The 21160-nt window shown below is 30.5% G+C and overlaps 2 protein-coding genes across 2 annotated transcripts; one reads left to right on the top strand and one right to left on the bottom strand.

Annotated features, from left to right (window-relative positions):
• The first annotated feature begins 8451 nt into the window (after nucleotides 1–8451).
• LOC127258679 (delta(12)-fatty-acid desaturase FAD2-like) lies at nucleotides 8452–10032 on the top strand. The gene has a single exon (XM_051285619.1). The coding sequence runs from the start codon at nucleotides 8744–8746 to the stop codon at nucleotides 9881–9883; it is 1140 nt and encodes a 379-aa protein (XP_051141576.1). The 5' UTR covers nucleotides 8452–8743; the 3' UTR covers nucleotides 9884–10032.
• A 5676-nt stretch (nucleotides 10033–15708) lies between these two features.
• Nucleotides 15709–19573, bottom strand: LOC127259096 (putative E3 ubiquitin-protein ligase LIN-1). Its single transcript, XM_051286244.1, has 5 exons — nucleotides 18239–19573; nucleotides 17498–18156; nucleotides 17287–17431; nucleotides 16292–16841; nucleotides 15709–15833 (listed from the first exon to the last, which is right to left on the bottom strand). Exons 1-5 carry the CDS (start codon nucleotides 19571–19573, stop codon nucleotides 15715–15717), a joined length of 2808 nt encoding a protein of 935 aa, XP_051142201.1. The 3' UTR covers nucleotides 15709–15714.
• Nucleotides 19574–21160: the final 1587 nt, after the last annotated feature.

Here is a 21160-nt window from a genome sequence, read left to right as displayed (position 1 = left end):
TTACTGTCTCAATAAAAAATATTCATTTTTATTTTAGTAAAAGTAATAATATAACAATAGTAAAATACTCTTACTTTTATCTAAATTACAAATATATTATTACATGTACAATTATTTTATACAAAAAGTCAAAAGACAAAAATGTCAAAAATCTCTTGCATACTTCCACTAACAAATAAAATACTACTCAATCTGTCTCACATACCATGTTCACGTTGCCGTTTCTGTCCGTTCCACATACCATGTCACTTTCTTTTTTTGGAAAATGACTACACACTTTAATCTCATTTTAAATTTTTAAATTTTATTTTTTTAAAAAATTTTAATTAAACTAATTATTTATCTTAATCTTAATTTATAATTATTTATATTATAGGATAATTATTTTTACTAATGCATTCTTAATTATTTACTAATTATACCCCTCCTAAAATACCTTGTTTACAGTGTAGCAGACACGGTATGTGAGACGGATGGAGTATTATTTATTAATATACTACAAAATTCTAAATGACCTATTTCAAAAGGAGCACATGGAGTAAAAAATAACAATATATATTTCTTTCATCCCAACTAAAAGAATATTTTTATCATATTTGTATGTTTCACTTAAAAGTGTGGATTTCTTATTTAGTAAAAATAATTATAAATTAATATCAAAATATCAATTTTTATATAAATTAGAAATTTTTTTGGTTAACGTGCTTGTTAGATCAAATCAACATAGTGACTGATTTGACTCAATCAACACATGTTTATAAAGAAAAAAATACACATATTAATATAATATAGGGTAAACTATTTTTTTAGTTCCTTAACTGGACCCCCTTATCATTTTAGTCCCGTAAGTGGAGCCTGTCGCAAACTAGTCTCATAAGTGAAAATTTTTTGTTGTTTTAGTCCTCCGGCGTCGGAGATGCCTGCGTGGCTCGCCGGAGGTGACATGTCCGCCAGGTATCGCTGACCTAGCGGACACATGGATTTTTTTTTTTTTTTTTTCATTTTTTAAATTTTTTTTAAAACTTATTTTTAATTTTATTTGTATTTTTAAATTTTATTTATTTGGTCTTATTAAAAAAATAAAAATAATAATAAATCCACATGTCCGCCAGGTGTCGCTGACCTGGCGAGACACTTGGCGGACACGTCACCTCCGGCGAGCCACGCGGGCGTTTCCGACGTTGGAGGACTAAAACAGCGAAATTTTTTCACTTATGGAACTAGTTTGCGACATGCTCCACTTACGGGACTAAAATGATAAAGGGGTCCAGTTACGGGACTAAAAAAACAGTTTACCCTATAATATATAGTACATATTTTGATAGCATATTACATAATTATATATAACACATTATATAATTATATGTAACACGTGTTGATTTGATTTAATCAGTACGTGTTAATAGAGAAAGTAGTACATATTAATATAATAGATAACACATATTATATAATTACATATATAAACAAATTATACAACACAACATATTATATAACTCACACAGCAAATGTTAATACAATATACTTCTTTTGCCCCTTAACAAACTATCTATTTTTTTTATTTTTGTTTGTTCCATAGCAAAATATTCATTTTTTTTTTTTAGTAATTGTACTATCTACCTAACATTACAAATACCTTACAATTTACAATGTATTACATAAATGTTATTATTTTTATATCACACAATAGGTTATTTTAATCATTTATATTTTATTTCTACTACATATTCAATATAATACTAATATATCTTAAACTCTATGCAAAAAACAAACAGATATTTACTTAAGGGACTAAAGGGTATGACATAATATATTATATAATTTCATGTAGCACAATATATGTTAAATTTCAACGCAATATATAACTCACACAACACATTTTTCTATGTAACACAGAATATATTATTTGTTTTGTGATAAAATCCTAATTGCTTCAAAGTAGTTGCTAACTTAGGCACACATTATCTGTTTTGTGATAAAATTTTAATTGTTTTGCATTAATGTGCTAATTTGATTAAATCAGCACAAAATTGATTTGACATAATCAGCACCTTAATTGTCGTCATTACAAATATATCATAACATATACTCCCTCCATTTTATCGAAATTGAACCATTTGATTAGAGACACGGTATTTAAGGTGGGAATTGTTTAATTAGTTAATAACTAATTGATATTATTATATTATTATTTTATATAATTAATAATATTTATAGTTTTAAAGTAAATTTAATATATATGATTAAAAAATTAAAATATATGTTTAAATATTTAAAAATTATATAGCAATTAAAAATATATGTAATATGAATATCATTTTGCATAGAATAAAATATTCTATAATACAAGTAAATAAAAAAATATTTTTGTTTATTTATAATTAACATAAATCAATTTTATAAAAGATGTGTAGTTTTAAATATAGATAAAAATATTTATTTTTTTTAAGAGAGAGGTAAAAATAAAAGGTTTTGAGTGGATCCCACGTCATGTTATGATGTTGTATTTATGTAGTTAATTAAATTGATTTATATTTGTTAAATATGTTTTAATTTAATAGTTTTTACCAAAAATATAAATGTATCAATTGTTACAAAGACAAATAAAAATGAAAATTGTGTCAATTAAGATGGGATAGAGGGAATATATATAAAGTATAAAGGATAAAATTATCAAAATTATTTTATTTACTCACTCATAATAAAATACTAACATCATTTTTTAATTTACTATAAAAACCTAAAATAATATGTTTGTTTTAGATAGAGATAATATTTAAATTATATTTATAATTATCATTAATTACGTTAAAATATTTTCTCCGTCCCACATAAAATATTTAATATTTTTATTTTGGTTGGTCTTATATAATTTATCATTTATTTTAAAAAATTATTATAAATTTTAATTAAATTTAAAATTTCATAATTTATAATTTTTGAATTTTAATTAAATTATATAATTATTTTTATTAATATATATTTTTTAATTATTTACTAATTATAATTTTTTAAATTCTACTCCCTCCGTCCCAGATACCGTGTCTGCTAAGTTGTAAACACGGTATTTTAAGACGAGTGTTTAATTACTAAATAATTAAAAATGTATTAGTGAAAATAATTATCCTATAATATAAATAATTATAAATTAATATTAAGATAATTAATTAATTTAATTATAATTAAAAAAATAAAATTAAAAATTTTAAAATGAGATTAAAGTGTGTAATCATTCTCAAAAAAAGTGGGACGGACAGAAACGGCAACGTGGAGATGGTATCTGGGATGGAGGGAGTAGTATTTATAATATCTGATCACTTGATCGGAAACGGACGAAATACTTTTAGTTGCAGATAGACATGTTTTATTTATTTATACTTGCATAGAGTTTTTATGTTTTATTAAAGCGTGATCATTAGTTAGTATTAGTTATTAAAATAAAAATACCGACTAAATATATTGAAGGACAAAAAATAAAAAATAAAAAAATAAAATTTTAATTCATGAAAACCTAGGACAGCGAAAGGCCATCCGCAATGACAGACGCATCATATTTAAAAGTAAAAAAATAAATAAAATAAATGGAGATTTTCTCGCCATAATTGACTTTGGTGACGTGTCCAAATTAAGGTACACACATGACATAAATATGGACGGCTGAAACAAATCTCGAACTCAAAATTCAATTTGTCAAACAAACGCATCCTTAATTATTTTTTACGGAACTTATTTAATATTTATTACTCCTTCCGTCTCAGATACCATATCCACATTGTCGTTTCTGTCCGATCCGCATACCATATTATTTTTTTTTTTTGGAAAATAATTACACACTTTAATCTCATTTTAAATTTTTAAGTTTTATTTTTTTTTAATTTTAATTAAACTAATTAGTTATCTTAATCTTAATTTATAATTATTTATATTATATGATAATTATTTTTACTAATACATTCTTAATTATCTACTAATTACATCCCTCCTAAAATACCGTATCTACAGTATAGCAGACACGGTATCTGAGGCGGAGGGAGTATTATTATTATTTTTTAAACTCTTGGTTGGTATTTTGAATTTTTAATTGGTATTTTATGTATTTTGAATTTTTAATTGGTATTTTATGTATTTTTGAACATATGCTATTTGTAAGTTAATAACAAAATATAGAATGCTCTCTTCGTTTTAAAATTATAGTCTGGTCTGGGATATGTTTGATACGAAATTTAAAAAATATTGATATTATATTAATAGTAGGTAGAAAGTACGGGTAAAAAATCTTTTTGTCATTGTGAGTATATTAGTATAAAAAATAATGACAAAATTGTATAATAATAATAAAAAAATAAGGTTAATTTTATAGTGGTATAATTATTTATGAAAATGAGATTATTGTTTTGAAACGGACAAAAATGGTAAACATCACTATTGTATTGGAACGAACAGAGTATAATATATACTATTGTGGTGGAAATGAGTATCCCACATTAAAAAAATATTGGGACTCTTTTGGTTGTGTTTTTTTTTTTTTTTACCTCATATGTTTATCATTTAAATTCTTTTTTTTCTTAAAAAAATGTCATATCAAACAATTAATTTTTTTATATTATATTATAAATTTATTTTACATTTAAAATATCACATCAATCTCTATTTATATCACATCAAATAACTATTCAAATAACCTTTTATTATTCAAAAATCTAAATTCAAAAACTAAAATTCACAAACAAACACACCCTTTTAGTTATGGGTGAATAATTACTCGACTTAATACTAATTAGTTTTAATTCGAAATTTTGATGGTTTGTTTGTTTAATATTTTGGCTTGAAGTATTTACATATATTTCTTATATGAGGTATAATGAATTATTTAAGTAATTATGAAATATAATACTACATTAGTTCCGTCTCAGTTAACATATTTTTCTTTTTTTGTATATCTAACATTTTTTTATTTGAAGTAAAATTTACTAAATCAAAATATATTTAACAAATATAAATCAAATTAATTAATTAAATAACATATAACATTATAAATTATGTATGGCACACTAAAAACATTTTTATTTCTATCGCTCCTAAATAAAACAATTATTTTTAACAACATTTAATACTCGACATCTTTTATAAAATTTAATTTATATTAATTATAAATAAGTAAACATATGTTTTTTTGTTTACATTTATTATAGAAAATTTATTTTTTAAAAATATTTAAATACATATTTTAATTTTTAAAAAATTATATATATTAAATTTATTTTAAAACTAAAATATTATTAATTATATAAAAAATATAAAAATAATATCATAATTTATTGTTATTAACTAATTGAACATTATTTTCTTAAATAATAGTATATCACTAATGAAAATGTTCAATTCCCCGGGATGAAAAAAGTATTTTATATTGAATATTAATTTTTTTATAAAATAATTAAATATAATATATTATATATATTAAAAATTGTATCGAAATAAAAATATTAGAAGAACAAATCCCGAAATCCGTATAATTTCATAGAGCACACTAAGAGCATCCACATCGAGAAACTTATGATTAGTTTCTCGTAACATGTCCGCATCATCATTTCTTTTTTTTATTTCAATAAAAAAATATATATTTATATTTATATTAAAATTATTATTTTTAAAAATAAATTTAAATAAAAATATATTACTATATATATTATTATATAGAAAATAAAATTTTATATAATACAAAAATATAATAATAAATAAATAATATATTATATTATAAGAATATACAAAATAAAAATCACATGGGACTATCGTAGTTGCTGTGCAGAGCATCTGTATCGCCAGTTTCTCTTCTTTAGAGAAACTCTCTCGCTCCTTACGTGTACATGCCATGTCATTATTTTATTTGAAAACAAAATGCAAAAAAATTTTGCAGATGCTCTGCACAGCAACTACACAACAATTACAATAGTCCCATGTGATTTTTATTTTGTATATTCTTATATAAAATATTATTTATTTATTATTATATTTTTGTATTATATAAAATTTTATTATTTACGTAATGATATATATTAATATATTTTTATTTAAATTTATTTTTAAAAATAATAATTTTATATAAATATAAATATATATATTTTATTGAAATAAAAAAAAGAAATGATGATGTGGAGATGTTAAAAGAGAAACTCATCATAAGTTTCTCGATGCGGATGCTCTAACATAACCTATTATATTGTATATATCAATATATGCATATACATTTGGTATGTTTATTTCGTACACATTGAATGTATTTTTTATGCTGGATATATACTCCTTCCTGTCGCATTTTAAAGTATCAGTCTTATCATTTTTATTCGTCTCACTTATTCAAAGTATTACATTTTTATTTTTTTAAAAAATCATATATTTATATTAAAATACATTTAATTTTTACTTAAATTATAAATATATAATTATTTTACACATAAAATCAAATGACAAAAATAATAAAACTTCCTACACACTTTTACTAATTAATAAAATAATATTATTTCCTTCAAAGTATATATATATGTGAAGAAACATCTAGGTAATAAATAAATATTATGTATTTAATTATTGATTTTATTTATAAATAAATATAATATATATTATATTGTATAAGTGTATTTATATATTAATGGTCATGTTCGTCCAAGGTATTTAGAATTGTGATTGCTAAAAAAAAATAAAAAGAAAAATTCAAATATTAATTATAAAATTCAAATATTCAATTTAAAATAAGTATATTCTATATTTTTTACGCAATTCTCAATATCACACCAAAAATCAATTCATTTAGAACGCTGAGCGAAATCATTATACTACGGTTTTTTATAATATTTATTAAATATAATATTTATTAAAAACAGTATAACAGAAAAACATTGGGTGAACACACTTTTTTTTTCTAATTTGTATTAAATATATTATATTTTATTTGTATAATTCATAAAATTTTATATTTTACAAAATAATAATTATATAGAATATGTATATTAATATAAATTTTAAAACATATAAATACAATAATTAAATACATCAACATTCAAGCAAAATTTAGGGTGTGTTTGTTTTGTGTTTTGGCTTGAAAGAATTTTTTTGATACAGAACTAATTGTGTAGATAATATAAAAATAATAAATGTATAATATATTAATTTTTGGAGAAAATGTGTGTTAGTTTGTTTTGAATAAATTTAAAATATAATTTTAACACAACACAAATAAAAAAAAATTATATTAAACAATACCACGTGGTGTAGTACAAATTTTAGTTTTTTTTAGTCACTCTATTGTTATAAAATGTTTTAGGCACAATATCTGTAGCATGACGACTAAGACTTCATTTTGGCTTAAATTTTGATTCACGCAAAGCATGTTTATAAATAAATAATTTGCTACAATTTGTAAAATATTTTTGGTATGTCTTATTCAAAACACATCAATGAATTATCTCCAATGACTAAGATTAATAAAAAAAAACACTAATATAAAATAAAGTAAATACAAAATTTTAATGATGTAGAATTCAATACAAATAACTTAAACAATATTTTAAAATAAGTCTTTGAATAATTTGGTCTTAACAAATAATTTTACTATGTCAAATTATTATTTTTTTAATTAGTATTTATAGAGTTCTATTTTTGCAATACACTAGTTTTTTTAATATATTTTTTTTCTTTCTTAGTTGTCACATACGAGTACATTATAATACAATTTTTTTACTTTGAACTTATAGCTTTTCAATGTCATTGGAGATGATTTTTTATTTTTTTATTTTTTTTATTTTTTATTTTGTGTGTGTGTGCGCTTGATTGTCTTATTTTTACATGCCTTCACAACGTAAGGAAAAATTTGTACTACACCAAGTGGTGTTGTTAGATTTGTAAAAATTAAAAAAAATGAACTAAAAAATATAAACCAAAGACTTGATTTTCATTTATTATATTACAAATAAATTTAATTTTCTATTAAAAATCATATTAATAAATATTTATATCACATCAAATAATTATTTTTAATACAATTCAAAACCAAAATGCCACGAAAAAAACACTCTTACTAATTTTTGAAACAGCTTTATTTACGGTGGCAGAGCTAGTAGGGGACTGAAGAGTGTTCGCCGCCCACCTAATTATTTGAATTTCGTATTTTTATTATATAATATTTGTATAATTTTTAAAATTTAAATAATTGACCACTTCTATAAATTTAATAAAAGTATTATTATTATTATTATTTATCTACCTCAAATACTTAAAAAAATTAGTTTAAATACTACATATATTTAAAAAAATTCTAAAAAATCCAAATAAAAAGCAAGTTGTTTGTAAGTTTTTAAAATTTTTTATTATATTATATAATTTTAAATTTACTATATATTATTTATATAAAAAATATTTCGCACAGTCTAAAAAGATTTTTTTTTGGCTCCGCCACTGTTCATTTATGATCAGCTCAATCTTCCATGTGCAAGAGAGAACTTCGAAGTACAGTCAGAAAAGGAATCGAATCCTTTTTTTTTTTTTTTCTCAATCGTTGATGTCGGGATTCTTCCATTCTACTATGGGTAAGAAACTCTCGTAGATGCTCATGCAAAGGACTGTCTGTCCGCTATTTATAGCACTGTAAGCCAAAAACACCAGACCATCAAAAAGCTGTAAAGAAATAACAACAAACCGAAACAGCAATCGAACGGCATTATTTTTTGTCGTCAGCTCCGACAGAGCCATAATGGCAGCCGGTGGAAAAATGTCGTCTCCGGCCACCGCCGCCGATCGCCGAAGCGTCACTCGCGGGCCATCCGCGAAGCCGCCGTTCACTTTCGGCGACCTCAAAAGAGCCATTCCTCCCCACTGCTTCCGCCGCTCCCTCGCCCGCTCCGTCTCCTACGTCGTTTCCGACCTCGCGGTCATCTCGCTTCTCTACTACATCGCCGCCGCGTACTTCCACCTCCTACCGCCGCCGCTCCGCCGCGTCGCCTGGCCCGTCTACTGGGTCCTCCAAGGCTGCATCGCCACCGGCCTATGGGTGATCGCCCACGACTGCGGCCACCACGCCTTCAGCGATTACCAGTGGGTCGACGACGCCGTCGGCCTCGTCCTCCACTCGCTCCTCCTCGTCCCGTACTTCTCCTGGAAGTACAGCCACCGCCGCCACCACGCCAACACCGGGTCCCTCGACCGCGACGAAGTCTTCGTCCCGAAAAAAAAGTCGCAAGTTGCGAGGCTTTCCAAGTACTTGAACAACCCGCCGGGCCGGGCCGTGACGCTCCTCGTCACGCTAACGCTCGGCTGGCCGTTGTATTTAGCCTTCAACGTCTCCGGCCGGCCTTACGACCGCTTCGCCTGCCACTACGACCCTTACGGCCCAATTTACAAAGATCGCCAACGTTTCCAAATCTTCGTCTCCGACGCTGCCGTCACGGCTACATTGTACGTCCTCTACCGCACGGCGGCGGCGAGAGGCGTGGTTTGGGTCGCTTGCATCTACGGTGCGCCGTTGATGATCGTTAACGGGTTCCTCGTGCTGATAACGTATCTTCAGCACACGCACCCGGCGCTGCCCCACTACGACTCGTCGGAGTGGGACTGGCTCCGGGGCGTGCTGGTGACGGTGGACCGGGACTACGGGATCCTGAACAAGGTGTTCCATAACATCACGGACACTCACGTGCTGCACCATATTTTCTGGTCGGTGCCTCATTACCATGCGATGGAGGCAACGAGAGCGATCAAACCGATACTAGGTGAGTATTATCAGTTCGACGGGATGCCGTTTTACAAGGCGATATGGCGGGAGGCAAAGGAGTGTCTGTACGTTGAGGCCGACGAGCCCGGCAAGGGAGTCTACTGGTACAAGAACAAGTTTTAGGGCTGTTCGGATTTCTATTATATCATAATTATTTTTAATATATTTTTTATTTTACTGTAACCTCTTGACAATAAGAGATGGTGGTGTCGGGATGAACTCGTGATTGTGAAGTCTGAATTTAAACTGATGCCTCAAGATCTTGCTTGCTACTGTTGGAATTTTTATTTGCAGATATATAATTAATGACTGCATCTTTTTAATAGTTTAAATTTTTAGGTGATACGCATCCGATATGATATCAAAGCTTAATTAGGTATCATGATATAAAAAACAAATTACTATTTGATTTGATATTTTATTATTTATCTTTCGATAATAATGCTGCTTGAAAAGGACATAAGCTATTTTTATTTATTTATCAATGCACCACTGGCTGTATATAGTTTGTTTTTTTTTTTTTTTTTGTAGGAAGAGGCATTCTTTCAACTCGGCTTATTTTCCTCTTCTTTACTTAAAACTTTTTGTTTTACTATTGAAGAAATTGAAATAAAAATAAAGCAAATCACATGATTCGATTTATTGCTTGAAGTTATTCTCAGACAATGTAAGGACTAAATACATAAATAATGCAATCTCATTTCAAATACCGATGATCAATATTTAGATTAATAACATATAATTGTTGCAATTATCTTATTGCAATAATTATGTACGGATGATAAGTAATATCAAATAATAGACTACTCTTTGGACTAATTCATTGTTTATATAAGTTAAAGGCATCTAATGATCTCGTTCATATTATCGCAGAGGTACATTTTATTATGTCAATTATCCACTGAAAAATAACCACATGAATTTATATACACATATAAAATACTTACATCATCAAGAAAAAATCTCATACTCCTCGTAGTCCCTCCGTCCACATACATAGTAAATATTTATTTTGGCACCCTATTTAAAAAATAATAGTATTTTAATTATAATAGGTAGTTAAAAATAGTGTAATACATGTTTGCCCTTACTTTTTTTTTTATGTAAAAGTAACGATGTGATGTAAAGTGAAGATATTTGTGAAAAAAAATAAAGTATTTAATAAAATGTTTAATTTGTAATTGGACGTTATGTATACTTTCTAGCAGGATAAGATAGATTATTTTGACAACTTCAAACACTTAGATTTTTATAGTAAAAACACGTCAAACATTATTGTTGAATTTTCAATATTTTTAAACCAAATTAGAATCAAAAGCATATTTAATGCATACAAGTCTGATTCCAAAAAATAAAAAATTCTTATAACCACCGAAAAACACTATATGCGAATTTAAATAAACTATAAATCTCATTACAAGCTATTGAACAATATCAATAATTGTCTTTAAATAAATTTAATTGGACCATAAAACGAACTATAACAAATAGATATACAATTCTGATCATTCATAAAATCAGCAATAAAAAATAAAGTCATGAATATAGTCCACATGATTGTAATTATTCACATCACTGACAACTTCAATCTTGTATCAATTACTAATACCGAATCCTCTCTATCAAACTGTCAATTAAATAGGCATGACTCGATCTAGATCAATTTTGAACGCAACGCACTGTCGAGAGATTTTCGATATTTAGTTTTAGATTTGTTATATTTAGAATTAGATTTGGTCATATCTATTAGATTACGCTATTTAGATTTGAGTCTATCGAGTCTGTTTTAAATTACCTATATAGGTCCCTTATTTTGATTATCAATAAAATGCAAGCTTTAAAATTTCGGCAAGATATTTTAACACACACAAACAACATCGGATATGAGAAATCATAAACTAAATCATATTCGACCACTTGATTGTAAATTAGTGCAGTCCTAATAAACAATCATATATTTCAAATTATATATATACTCATGATTCAATAAATAAAATTCTAAATAAACTGCATGCGACTAATTGAAAGATTAATTGGGCAGTTTCAATTAAACAATGGGTAAACTGTTCTTTCAGCCCCGTAATTGGACTCTCTTATCATTTTAGTCTCGTAAGTAGAGCATGTCGTAAACTAATCCCATAAGTGAAAAAATTTCGTTGTTTTAGTCCTCCGGCGCTGAAGACGCCCACGTGGCTTGACAGAGGCCACGTGTCCGCTAGGTGACCTGTCGCGCGGTCAATCAAATATTTCACCTACTCTGTGATCACAATTTAATATAATATAGGGGAATGGATCGTCTCCATAGGGATTGTGTGATTCACTCTTTTGTGTTCTAATGCAGTAAATAAAGGGAGAATTTTCTTTTATTATCTAATGAAAATAAAATAACAAAGCAATTAAATTAAGGAGAACCGACAACCAAGGGGATGTCTGGCTCAAGGAATGATGCAGTTATGACACTTGTGTTTTATCATTAATTCAATAAAATTAATTCTTATTAAAGTATCAATAAATTAGTTATAGTTATCAACAAGCTATGACAACCAATTTTTCCTTACAGTGTAGGTAATTAAGGTACGACCGTTAACTACCCCTAATTAAGCAAATAAACCTAGGTGCGCCCATAAGAATATTGCCTAACCGCATTGTAATCTAGAAAAACCTAATTCAAAACAATTACTATCTAGGATGAACAATTAGATTTGATTTTCTAACAAGAATGTCCAAAACAAAAGAACCAAAACATTATCACCCCTCAAACCAGAAAAGTATCTACTCCGTAATCAAACAACAAAGAATAAAAGAGAAAGATGAAGTCATAGTGGGAGGGGGAAATCTTCTCTGTCAATTTGCTCCTGCGTGATCTATGAATATGTCAGTCTCCTGATCATGTGCGTTTCTGCCCTAGTCGTTCTGTCCTTTTTTGAAACCTGTGATCCCTTCTTTTATTTAATGTTTGCCCTAATTATTTTGTAGATGAGTTTTTGGGCCTTTAATTAATTTCTCATATCAAGAGGGTGTAGTTAGTCATGGTCATGACTAACTGGGTTGTGCAAATCTGAATTTTTCTTCCCTTTTTCTGCCAATTATGCCAAATTTGATATTTGCTCTCAGCACACAGCAAATAAACAATTCGCATATAAATTAGGTAGAATCCAATCAAAATCACTCAAATATCGTATATGATATGAATATAAAATGCACGCGATTTCCAACTATCACTAGGTCAGCGACACTTGGCGGACACGTGGATTTTATTTTATTTTTGTAATTTTTTAAAATTTTTTTAAAAGTTTATTTTTAATTTTATTTTTCTTTTTTTAATTTTTTTATTTGGACCAACTGAAAAAAAATTAAAAAAAAAAAATCTACGTGCCCGCCAGATATCGCTGACCTGGCTGGACACCTGGCGGACACATGGCTTCCGGTGAGCCACGCGGGCCTCTCCGACGCCGGAGAACTAAAACAACGAAAATTTTTCATTTATGAAACTAGTTTGCGATACACTCTATTTACGGGAGGAACTAAAGAAAACAGTTTATTTTGAATAATTAATCAATATAATTATTTGGGATATCAGAAAATGATTCTAAGTATCCAGGCACATGTTATGTCTGATCCTACATCACACATATATAAATAAATAAATAAACAAATAAACATAATGTACATGTTTTCGAATAATTCATATAAATAAATAAATAAACAAATAAACATAATGTACATGTTTTCGAATAATTCATATATATATATGAATATATGATTGCATGCGTTAACGTGGCGAGATATCATGCAAGATTGATTTTCATATCTTATGATATCAAATCGATCAGGATTGTGCAGGTGTACACATCCATGGCAAACATAATAAAATATCTCAATAATTCATATATGGAGAGGCTTACACTATTTATTGGAATTTTCATAGGAATCAAATCTTAAGTTCACATCTGTTGCCTTGAAATAATTAAAATAAGGGTAAACTGATTTTTTTAAAGTCCCGTAACTGGATCCCCATATCATTTTAGTCCGTAAGTGGAGCTTGTCGCAAATTAGTCCCATAAGTGAAGAATTTTCGTTGTTTTAATCCTCCGGCGCCGGAGACGCCCACGTGGCTCGCCGGAGGTGACGTGTCTGCCAGGTCAGCAACACCTGGCGGACACGTGGATTTTTTTTTTTTTTTTCTAATTTTTTTTAAAAAAACTTATTTTTAAGTTATTTTTAATTTTATTTGTATTTTTTATTTTTTTATTTGGTCTAATTAAAAAAATTTTAAAAAAATGAAAAAAGATAAAATAAATTCACGTGTCCGCCGGGTGTCGCTGACCTGGCAGAATACTTGGTGGACACGTCACTTCCGGCGAGCCACGCAGGCGTCTTCGGCGCCGGAGGACTAAAACAGCAAAAATTCTTCACTTATGGGACTAGTTTATGACAGACTCCAGTTACGGGACTAAAATGATAAAGGGGTCCAGTTACGGGATTAAAAAAACAGTTTACCCTTAAAATAAAAATAAAATACTCTATTAGTGTAGTTGAATTCAAATATGCAAATTGATTGAAAATTTATATTTTCCAAACATAGGATGCAGCTTTTCTGAAAAAAATTAATGAATATTGAGTATCATATACTCCCTCCGTTCCTTAACGATCTATCCATTTTTCTATTTTGGTTCGTATCATAAAAAAGTATCTATTTTTTTTTTTTTTTTAGTAATTGTACTATCTACCTAACATTACAAATACCATTCAAATTTACAATATATTACATAAATGTCATTATACTAATTAAGTTAATTTACTCCGTGTAAAAAACAAATAAATATATAGATATGAGACAGAGAGAATATATTATATCTTATTATTAATTAGTCATATCACTTATTTCTACATATAAAATGCCTACATTTATTAAATACTCCGTTCGTCCCATTCCAAATGTTATTTTTATTGGTTAGGAAAGATATGTAAGAAGTTTTGACATTTTTGTCTTGACATTGTGTATAAAGTAATTGTATGTTGATAATTTAAGTAAAAGTTAATGGTATTTTAGTATTAGCGTAAAATTACTTTTATAAAATAAGAAATGAATAATTTGAAGTGAAAACATACGAGAATAGTAAAATTGGTACTTTGAATTGGGACATAGTAAGTATCTTTTAAACCCAATGAAATTTAACACTCCATCCGTCAATATCTATGGGATACATTTAGCTTCTCTGTCATTGTACTTAACATTAAAAACATTCTTATCTTTATCTAATTTTTATGTATAAATGTACTTCTATTAATATTATAAGACACTAATGGAAATATTTTTGCAATTTTTTCTTAATTTATATTACGTTTTGATATACTCACTTCGTCCAAATACAATAATCTTATTTACTATTTTTGTCCGTCCCAAAACAATAATCTTATTTTCATAAATAATCGTATCACTATATAAATACTCGTATTTTTTCATTATTATTACACAATTGCCACTATCTTTTACACAAAAATGTCTTTTACCTATACTTTTTATCCACTGTCAATATAATATCAATATTCCTTAAATTTTGTGCCCAACACAACAAAGACTATAGTTCTGGGACGGAGAGAGTAATAATTAATATTCAAATATCAACTAGCAAAAAGTAAATAGAATCCTACTCTACAGGACGGAGAATATTCAAATATCAACGAGAAAAAATAAATGGAATCTGACTTAATCCTGCTCTACAAAGAATTTACATTAATCAACGGTTGGATTTTTAATCTGCTGTCTTTGTAGGAATGCAGCAGCCATGGATGGATCAAGAATATCCTCAAGTTTGCAGCCCTTTTGGCCAGTGGATGATTTGTAATGAAACCTTAATCTAAGGTCCAATGTTTATGCTTCTTGTCCCTCTCTTACATTCATACAAACTTCCATGGCTACAAACAAATTAAATTAAATTTACATCTTTAAGTTACACCCAAATCTCAGAAACGATCAAATTCAACTCCTTAGCTGTCCAGGTGACCTCTGCCAAGTCTTCAAGAAATGGCCTAATCTCCTCTCCCAATTTCACCATTTCTGTTCTACATTCTGCACCCATAGATACAAATTACACATAATGTAATTAAATAGGGAAAGGGTACGGTGCTGAATTTGAAAAATTAGCTCCAAATCAGCACACGGTAAAATATAGAAATAGCATATTTTTTTATTACAAATTAAACAGCACATGTTTTATGTAATAAAGGCATGTGTTGTTTGTTCATAATTATAGTGTGTACTATACAAGAGGATATCATGTGCTAAAATTAAGTATTGTATGTGCTGCGTGAGACTGTATCATGTGATGTTAAGTCATGTGTTGTATTTGTATTATATTAATGTATATTGTATGTTGTGTATGGTAGTAAACACCGTGTATTGTCTAATTGCTTACGGTGTGCTATTCAGCACAATGCTGAATGTCAGCACTGTAACCGCGGTCAATTAAATAATTTGTTCGAAAACATTCATGCTTAAATCTGTCTGAAATTAAATTATAGACAGACCTGGAATTTTACTGAAGTTGAAGAGACACAGGGAAGCAAGGATCTTGTGTTCAACCAGTTCTCCATACTGCAAGCTTTCCTTCAATGGCGAAATCAGAGTGGAGAAGGCACGAATCTTAGCTTCCTTACCATGTAATACAGCAACCGATGAGCTAAGCCACGCCGCCGTCGTCAGACACACCCTCGCCATGTCCGAATTTCCGAAGCTCAGACACTCCGATACGCCGTCTATAAACAATCTCCTCCCATTGTCGCCGAGCAACGCTCTGGTTATACTCACTAGCCAGTTGTTCCTTTCGGTTTCTTCTTCCTCAGACATGGCGTCGTCGTTGTTGCCAGTATTGTCCGAATCCGGACAGTCGAGGAACCCCGCGACTTTTAGTATCCAATCCTCTGTCATAACCCTCCCCGATGAATGGAACCAGCCTCCGAGGATTAGTAGAGCTCGGGAGCACTTGCGCGATAGCTTTTCATCGGCTAAGCTTCTTCTCATCGCCATTGTTAGCGCCTCGACAGCTTCGTGCTCGTAAATGTCGTACGTGTCTCCCGACTACAAGTCGAAAAAAATTCAAATCCGCAACCTTTATTCATCGTTAAACAAATTGTTAAGATGTATTTAGAATATATATATACTCACTCCATCCGCCGCCTCTTAACATCACATTTACCTTTTGCGTAACATTAAAAATATTTTTATATTTGTATAATTTTCTGTACAAATATTCTTCCATTAGTATTATAAGATACTAATTGAAGTATTTTTGCAATTTTTTCTTAATTTGTACTACGTTTTGATATAATAATTAATATTCAAATATCAATATGCAAAAAGTAGATAGATACCGTAGAGCCGGAGGAAAGTAATATTATATTTATGATAGTTGTCATATTTAAGAGATTCATAGTACTATGAATACGAATACGTTGGTATTCTTATGATTGAAAATAGAGAATTTCAAGTTTTTTATTCTAACCCAAATTAAAACGACTCTCACCATAATCGAAAGATTCAGAAGCAGAGCCGCGACGAGAGGAATTAATTCCGGCGAGCACGTTTGAAGATGTATAACCAAATCATCCATCGCGCTTACGAACTCCTCGTCGCGGAGTCCTTCCAAGAAACGCTTCGCTCGGACCCTCCTGAAGTTTCGAAATCAAAATTTTGTATAATTGAGCATTTAAGCCGAGGGGTGTCAAGAAATGTACCTATTCGAGCAAATGAGTTCGATCATCAATAGAATTGCATTAGTCCGCAACGTCGAGTCCTCTCCGTGAAGTAATTCGAACAAATTCGTCGCGCTTATGCTGCGAGCGATGTCGATCCTACAGCCTTCATTAGCTTCGATACATGAAGACAACAATGGTAGGATGCATCTCTTCTCCTTAATGCTTCCATGGTTAAATCTTCTCGAGAGAAATTCGACGCCGCCGAAGGAGATAATCTGTCGTGCATTCGATATCTTCCGATCTTCGCTGAAAACGGCGAGAAATTGCTCGAGGATCGCGACGATCATCGTATCTTCGCCAATTTTCTCGTTACGATCGTTTGTTATCCGAGCTAGTATAGCCAAGAGATGCTCGAAATGATCGTCCTGCCATTTTTCGATAACGTGCTTCAAAATTAGATTCGTCGGCGGCGCAACCCGGCACTGCAATGGCTTTCGGGTCACCGGACAGGTTAAGAACCCTTTGTCGAACCAGTTGACTATCGCCGCGCGCTCGAACGTCTGCCCTGTCTCGAGAGTCACCGGATTATCAAAAAGAAGTTCGGTTAAAGGACACAGAAAATCCTTCGGGATGCCGGCGAGGGAGGCCTGGCTGTCGAATTCTTTGACGTTTCGATTAAGATTCACGGCTACATTATCCTGCAACGTAAAATTTTCGAGAGCTTAGTACTCGATAATTCGACAATGTACGAACATCTTTCGATTATACTCGAACACTCACAGTCGAAGATTCGTCGGCGATTAATATCAGCTGTTTGTCGATCGGTGCCGGACTATCCAAGCTTCTAACACTCGACGCAGATGTCTCTTCTCCGCGCGGAGCCTCCGATTTATGCGAATGTTTGAAAACCTCGGCGTAAAGCTTTTTGCTGACTATCGGCTTCGGCGAGACACGACTCGCCGGACTAGCTCGATACCCATGCTCGCGCACGCCTTCGATTGGCGTCGATTGGATCGAAAAAGATGGGATTTTTACAAGGGGCGCCGAAGGCGCCGCCTCGACTCCGTTTGTAATCCAATCTTTATAGTACGTCGCGAACTTGTGAGTTCCCGAGTCGAGGCTCTCATTATACACTTTCTGAAGAAGTTCTACGTCTGCGAAGATCGGTGACTTGGTTATCGAACGAGTTTCTTCGTCGTGCCACCGCTGCACGTGCGAAAGATTGGGGAGAAACAGTCGATCCCACAGCTCCGGAAGCAGCGATGTTCGCGCGTGGAACGGTGAATCGCAGAAAACTTGGAGAAGATTTTTCGCCGCGGCCGAGTCTTTTTTTTGCAACGCGTAGATTACGCTTAAGTAGAGTCGAGCGCAGGCCGCAAGCTTCTTGTAGTTTCGAATCCTCGACGGAGATTCGCGATTCGCGTCGTCGTTGGAGCTTAAGCCCGTGATGAGGCTGAGCTGCAACGACGCTTTTTTCAATTCTTTTTTCGACGACGATGTATTATTCTCTGTTGCTGCGGCTGCGCTTTCTACTTCTTCAATCGCTTCTTGGAGAGTCTCGACCACTTTGTTTTCGGGCTTGATTAGTCCGACGAACGTTAGCGACGCGAAGCTGTTGTGTCGTAGGGACGCCCTGAATTCCTCGTCATCGATAAAGCGTTTGATTTGTTCGATCAAAATCGACGTAAGAGCTTTCGCAGCGACGTCGTATAGCGCCGGGGGTTCGATTATTTGCGCGGCTTGTTTTACGACTCCCGGCATTTTACTGAAACTATTGGCTTGTTTCATGGTTTTATCGACTTTTCGACTATATACTTTGTTGAAGTATGCATTTTTATGCGGCTTCGGATACGATCCAATTTCAACAATTTCTTTACTAGATGATCCGGCGGTAAACTTGCCGTGATCATCGCCGATTTTTCGATCGTCGATCGAAAATTCGGCGTTGGAATCGTGGTGAGGTATGTGAGATCTCGACCTCCCCGGCGGCGGCGCGGCGGCGTGCCTGGCGGCGCCGCCTCCTTCCAATGCGACGGAGATACGTGGCCTGATTTTGGATATTGATCTCCTCCTGAAGCCTTCTTCGGACAGAAGATCCTCCAATGACATTGCCATTGCCATTTTAATCCAAATTCAAGAAGATGAAGCACCAAGAAATTTAAGAACAGTTTCTTGTTCAGCAAGTTAGAGAAATGGAGAGAATTTCAGTGTCTGTTTTTTTTAAAGGAAGAAGACAAGGTTGAATGGAGCAAAGGAGGAATTTAAATCCCTAATATTTTATCGATCATATATCCAATCCTATCCTGCGATGTCTGAATTGGACAGGACAAGTGACAAATGTAAGAGGCTGAGAGAGTAATCTTTTTTCTTCATAATAAAATTCCATCTGTGTTGCTGGCTGGCCGTGCAGTGTCGCCATTATTAACTTATTCAAAGCTGCCGCCCGCCGTCGCTTTCTCCGCAACAGATTCTTTTTTTACTTTTTATTAAGTCTCACAAAAGATGATTATGTGACTTTATTAATTTTAAATATATTTAATAAATATAAATCAATTTAATTAAATTTTTAACATCGTATTCGTAGGACTCACTCAAAAAAATTTTATTTTTATTTCTCCTTAATTAAATAATTTTTTATCTATATTTAAAACTCTCATTTTTTATAAAATTAATTTATGATAAAGATAAATAAAAAAATATTTGTATTATATAATCTTAAAAAAATTTAAAATATCAATAATCTTTATTCATATAACAAATAATAAACTAATATCATAACTTATTATTAATAATTTATTCCTAAAAAACCGTGTCGTGATAAAAAGGTCAAAGGAGTATATTCTTACAAAGGTCAAAATTGCAGTAAGGTTTTCTTAATGGGCCAAAAAATTTAAACTGGATTGGTCTTCAATTATTGTTCTTAATGGGCCCATAAGTGAGAAAATGAATAATTATTGTTGTTGTTAATGGGCCATGCTATAATAGGTGAAATAAATTACTCCCTCCGTCCCTGATTCTGGTACAATGTAGACACGATATTTGAGAAGTGTAATTAGTAGATAATTAATAATGTATTAGTGAAAATAATTATCCTATAATATAAATAATCATAAATTAAGACTAAGATAACTAATGAGTTTAATTAAAATTTTAAAAAAATAAAATTTAAAAATTTAAAATGAAATTAAAATGTGTAATTATTTTTCAAAAAAAAGAAAGTGACATGGTATATGGGACGGACAGAAACAGTAACGTGGGCATGGTATCTGGGACGGAAGGAATATTATTATTATTATTATATTTATTTATTGAAAAGTTCATTTAAGTTGGGTGGTTGGGCGATACGAAAGAGGGTTGGCAAAATTATGGGGATTACTTCATAAAGAAAAGCATACAAACAAAAATGAGTTGTTCACTGACACTTAACTAAAATTGGTGATGCTAATTAAATGGGCGTCCAATTTGGAAATACAAATTATATTCAAGAGTTCTAATTAGTAGGTGGGCAAATATGGATTGAAATCGTGATTGTACTCATATCATACTTTATTAGAAAATATTAATATATTTTTATTTTAAAAAATAAAAATTAAATGTTGAAAAAAGTGGGGGAAAAGTAAATCCACCCTAATTTTCTTTATTTTTTTTTAAACTTTTTTTTTTTTTTTTTTTTTTTTTTAAGTTTATGTATGTGTAGATTAT

The sequence above is a fragment of the Andrographis paniculata genome, unplaced genomic scaffold (assembly GCF_009805555.1).
Source record: "Andrographis paniculata isolate CXL003 unplaced genomic scaffold, ASM980555v1 Contig5END, whole genome shotgun sequence".
Lineage (NCBI taxonomy): Eukaryota > Viridiplantae > Streptophyta > Magnoliopsida > Lamiales > Acanthaceae > Andrographis > Andrographis paniculata.
The sequence above is the reverse complement of the archived record's forward strand: the minus strand, read 5'-3'. Positions and strand labels throughout refer to the sequence as shown.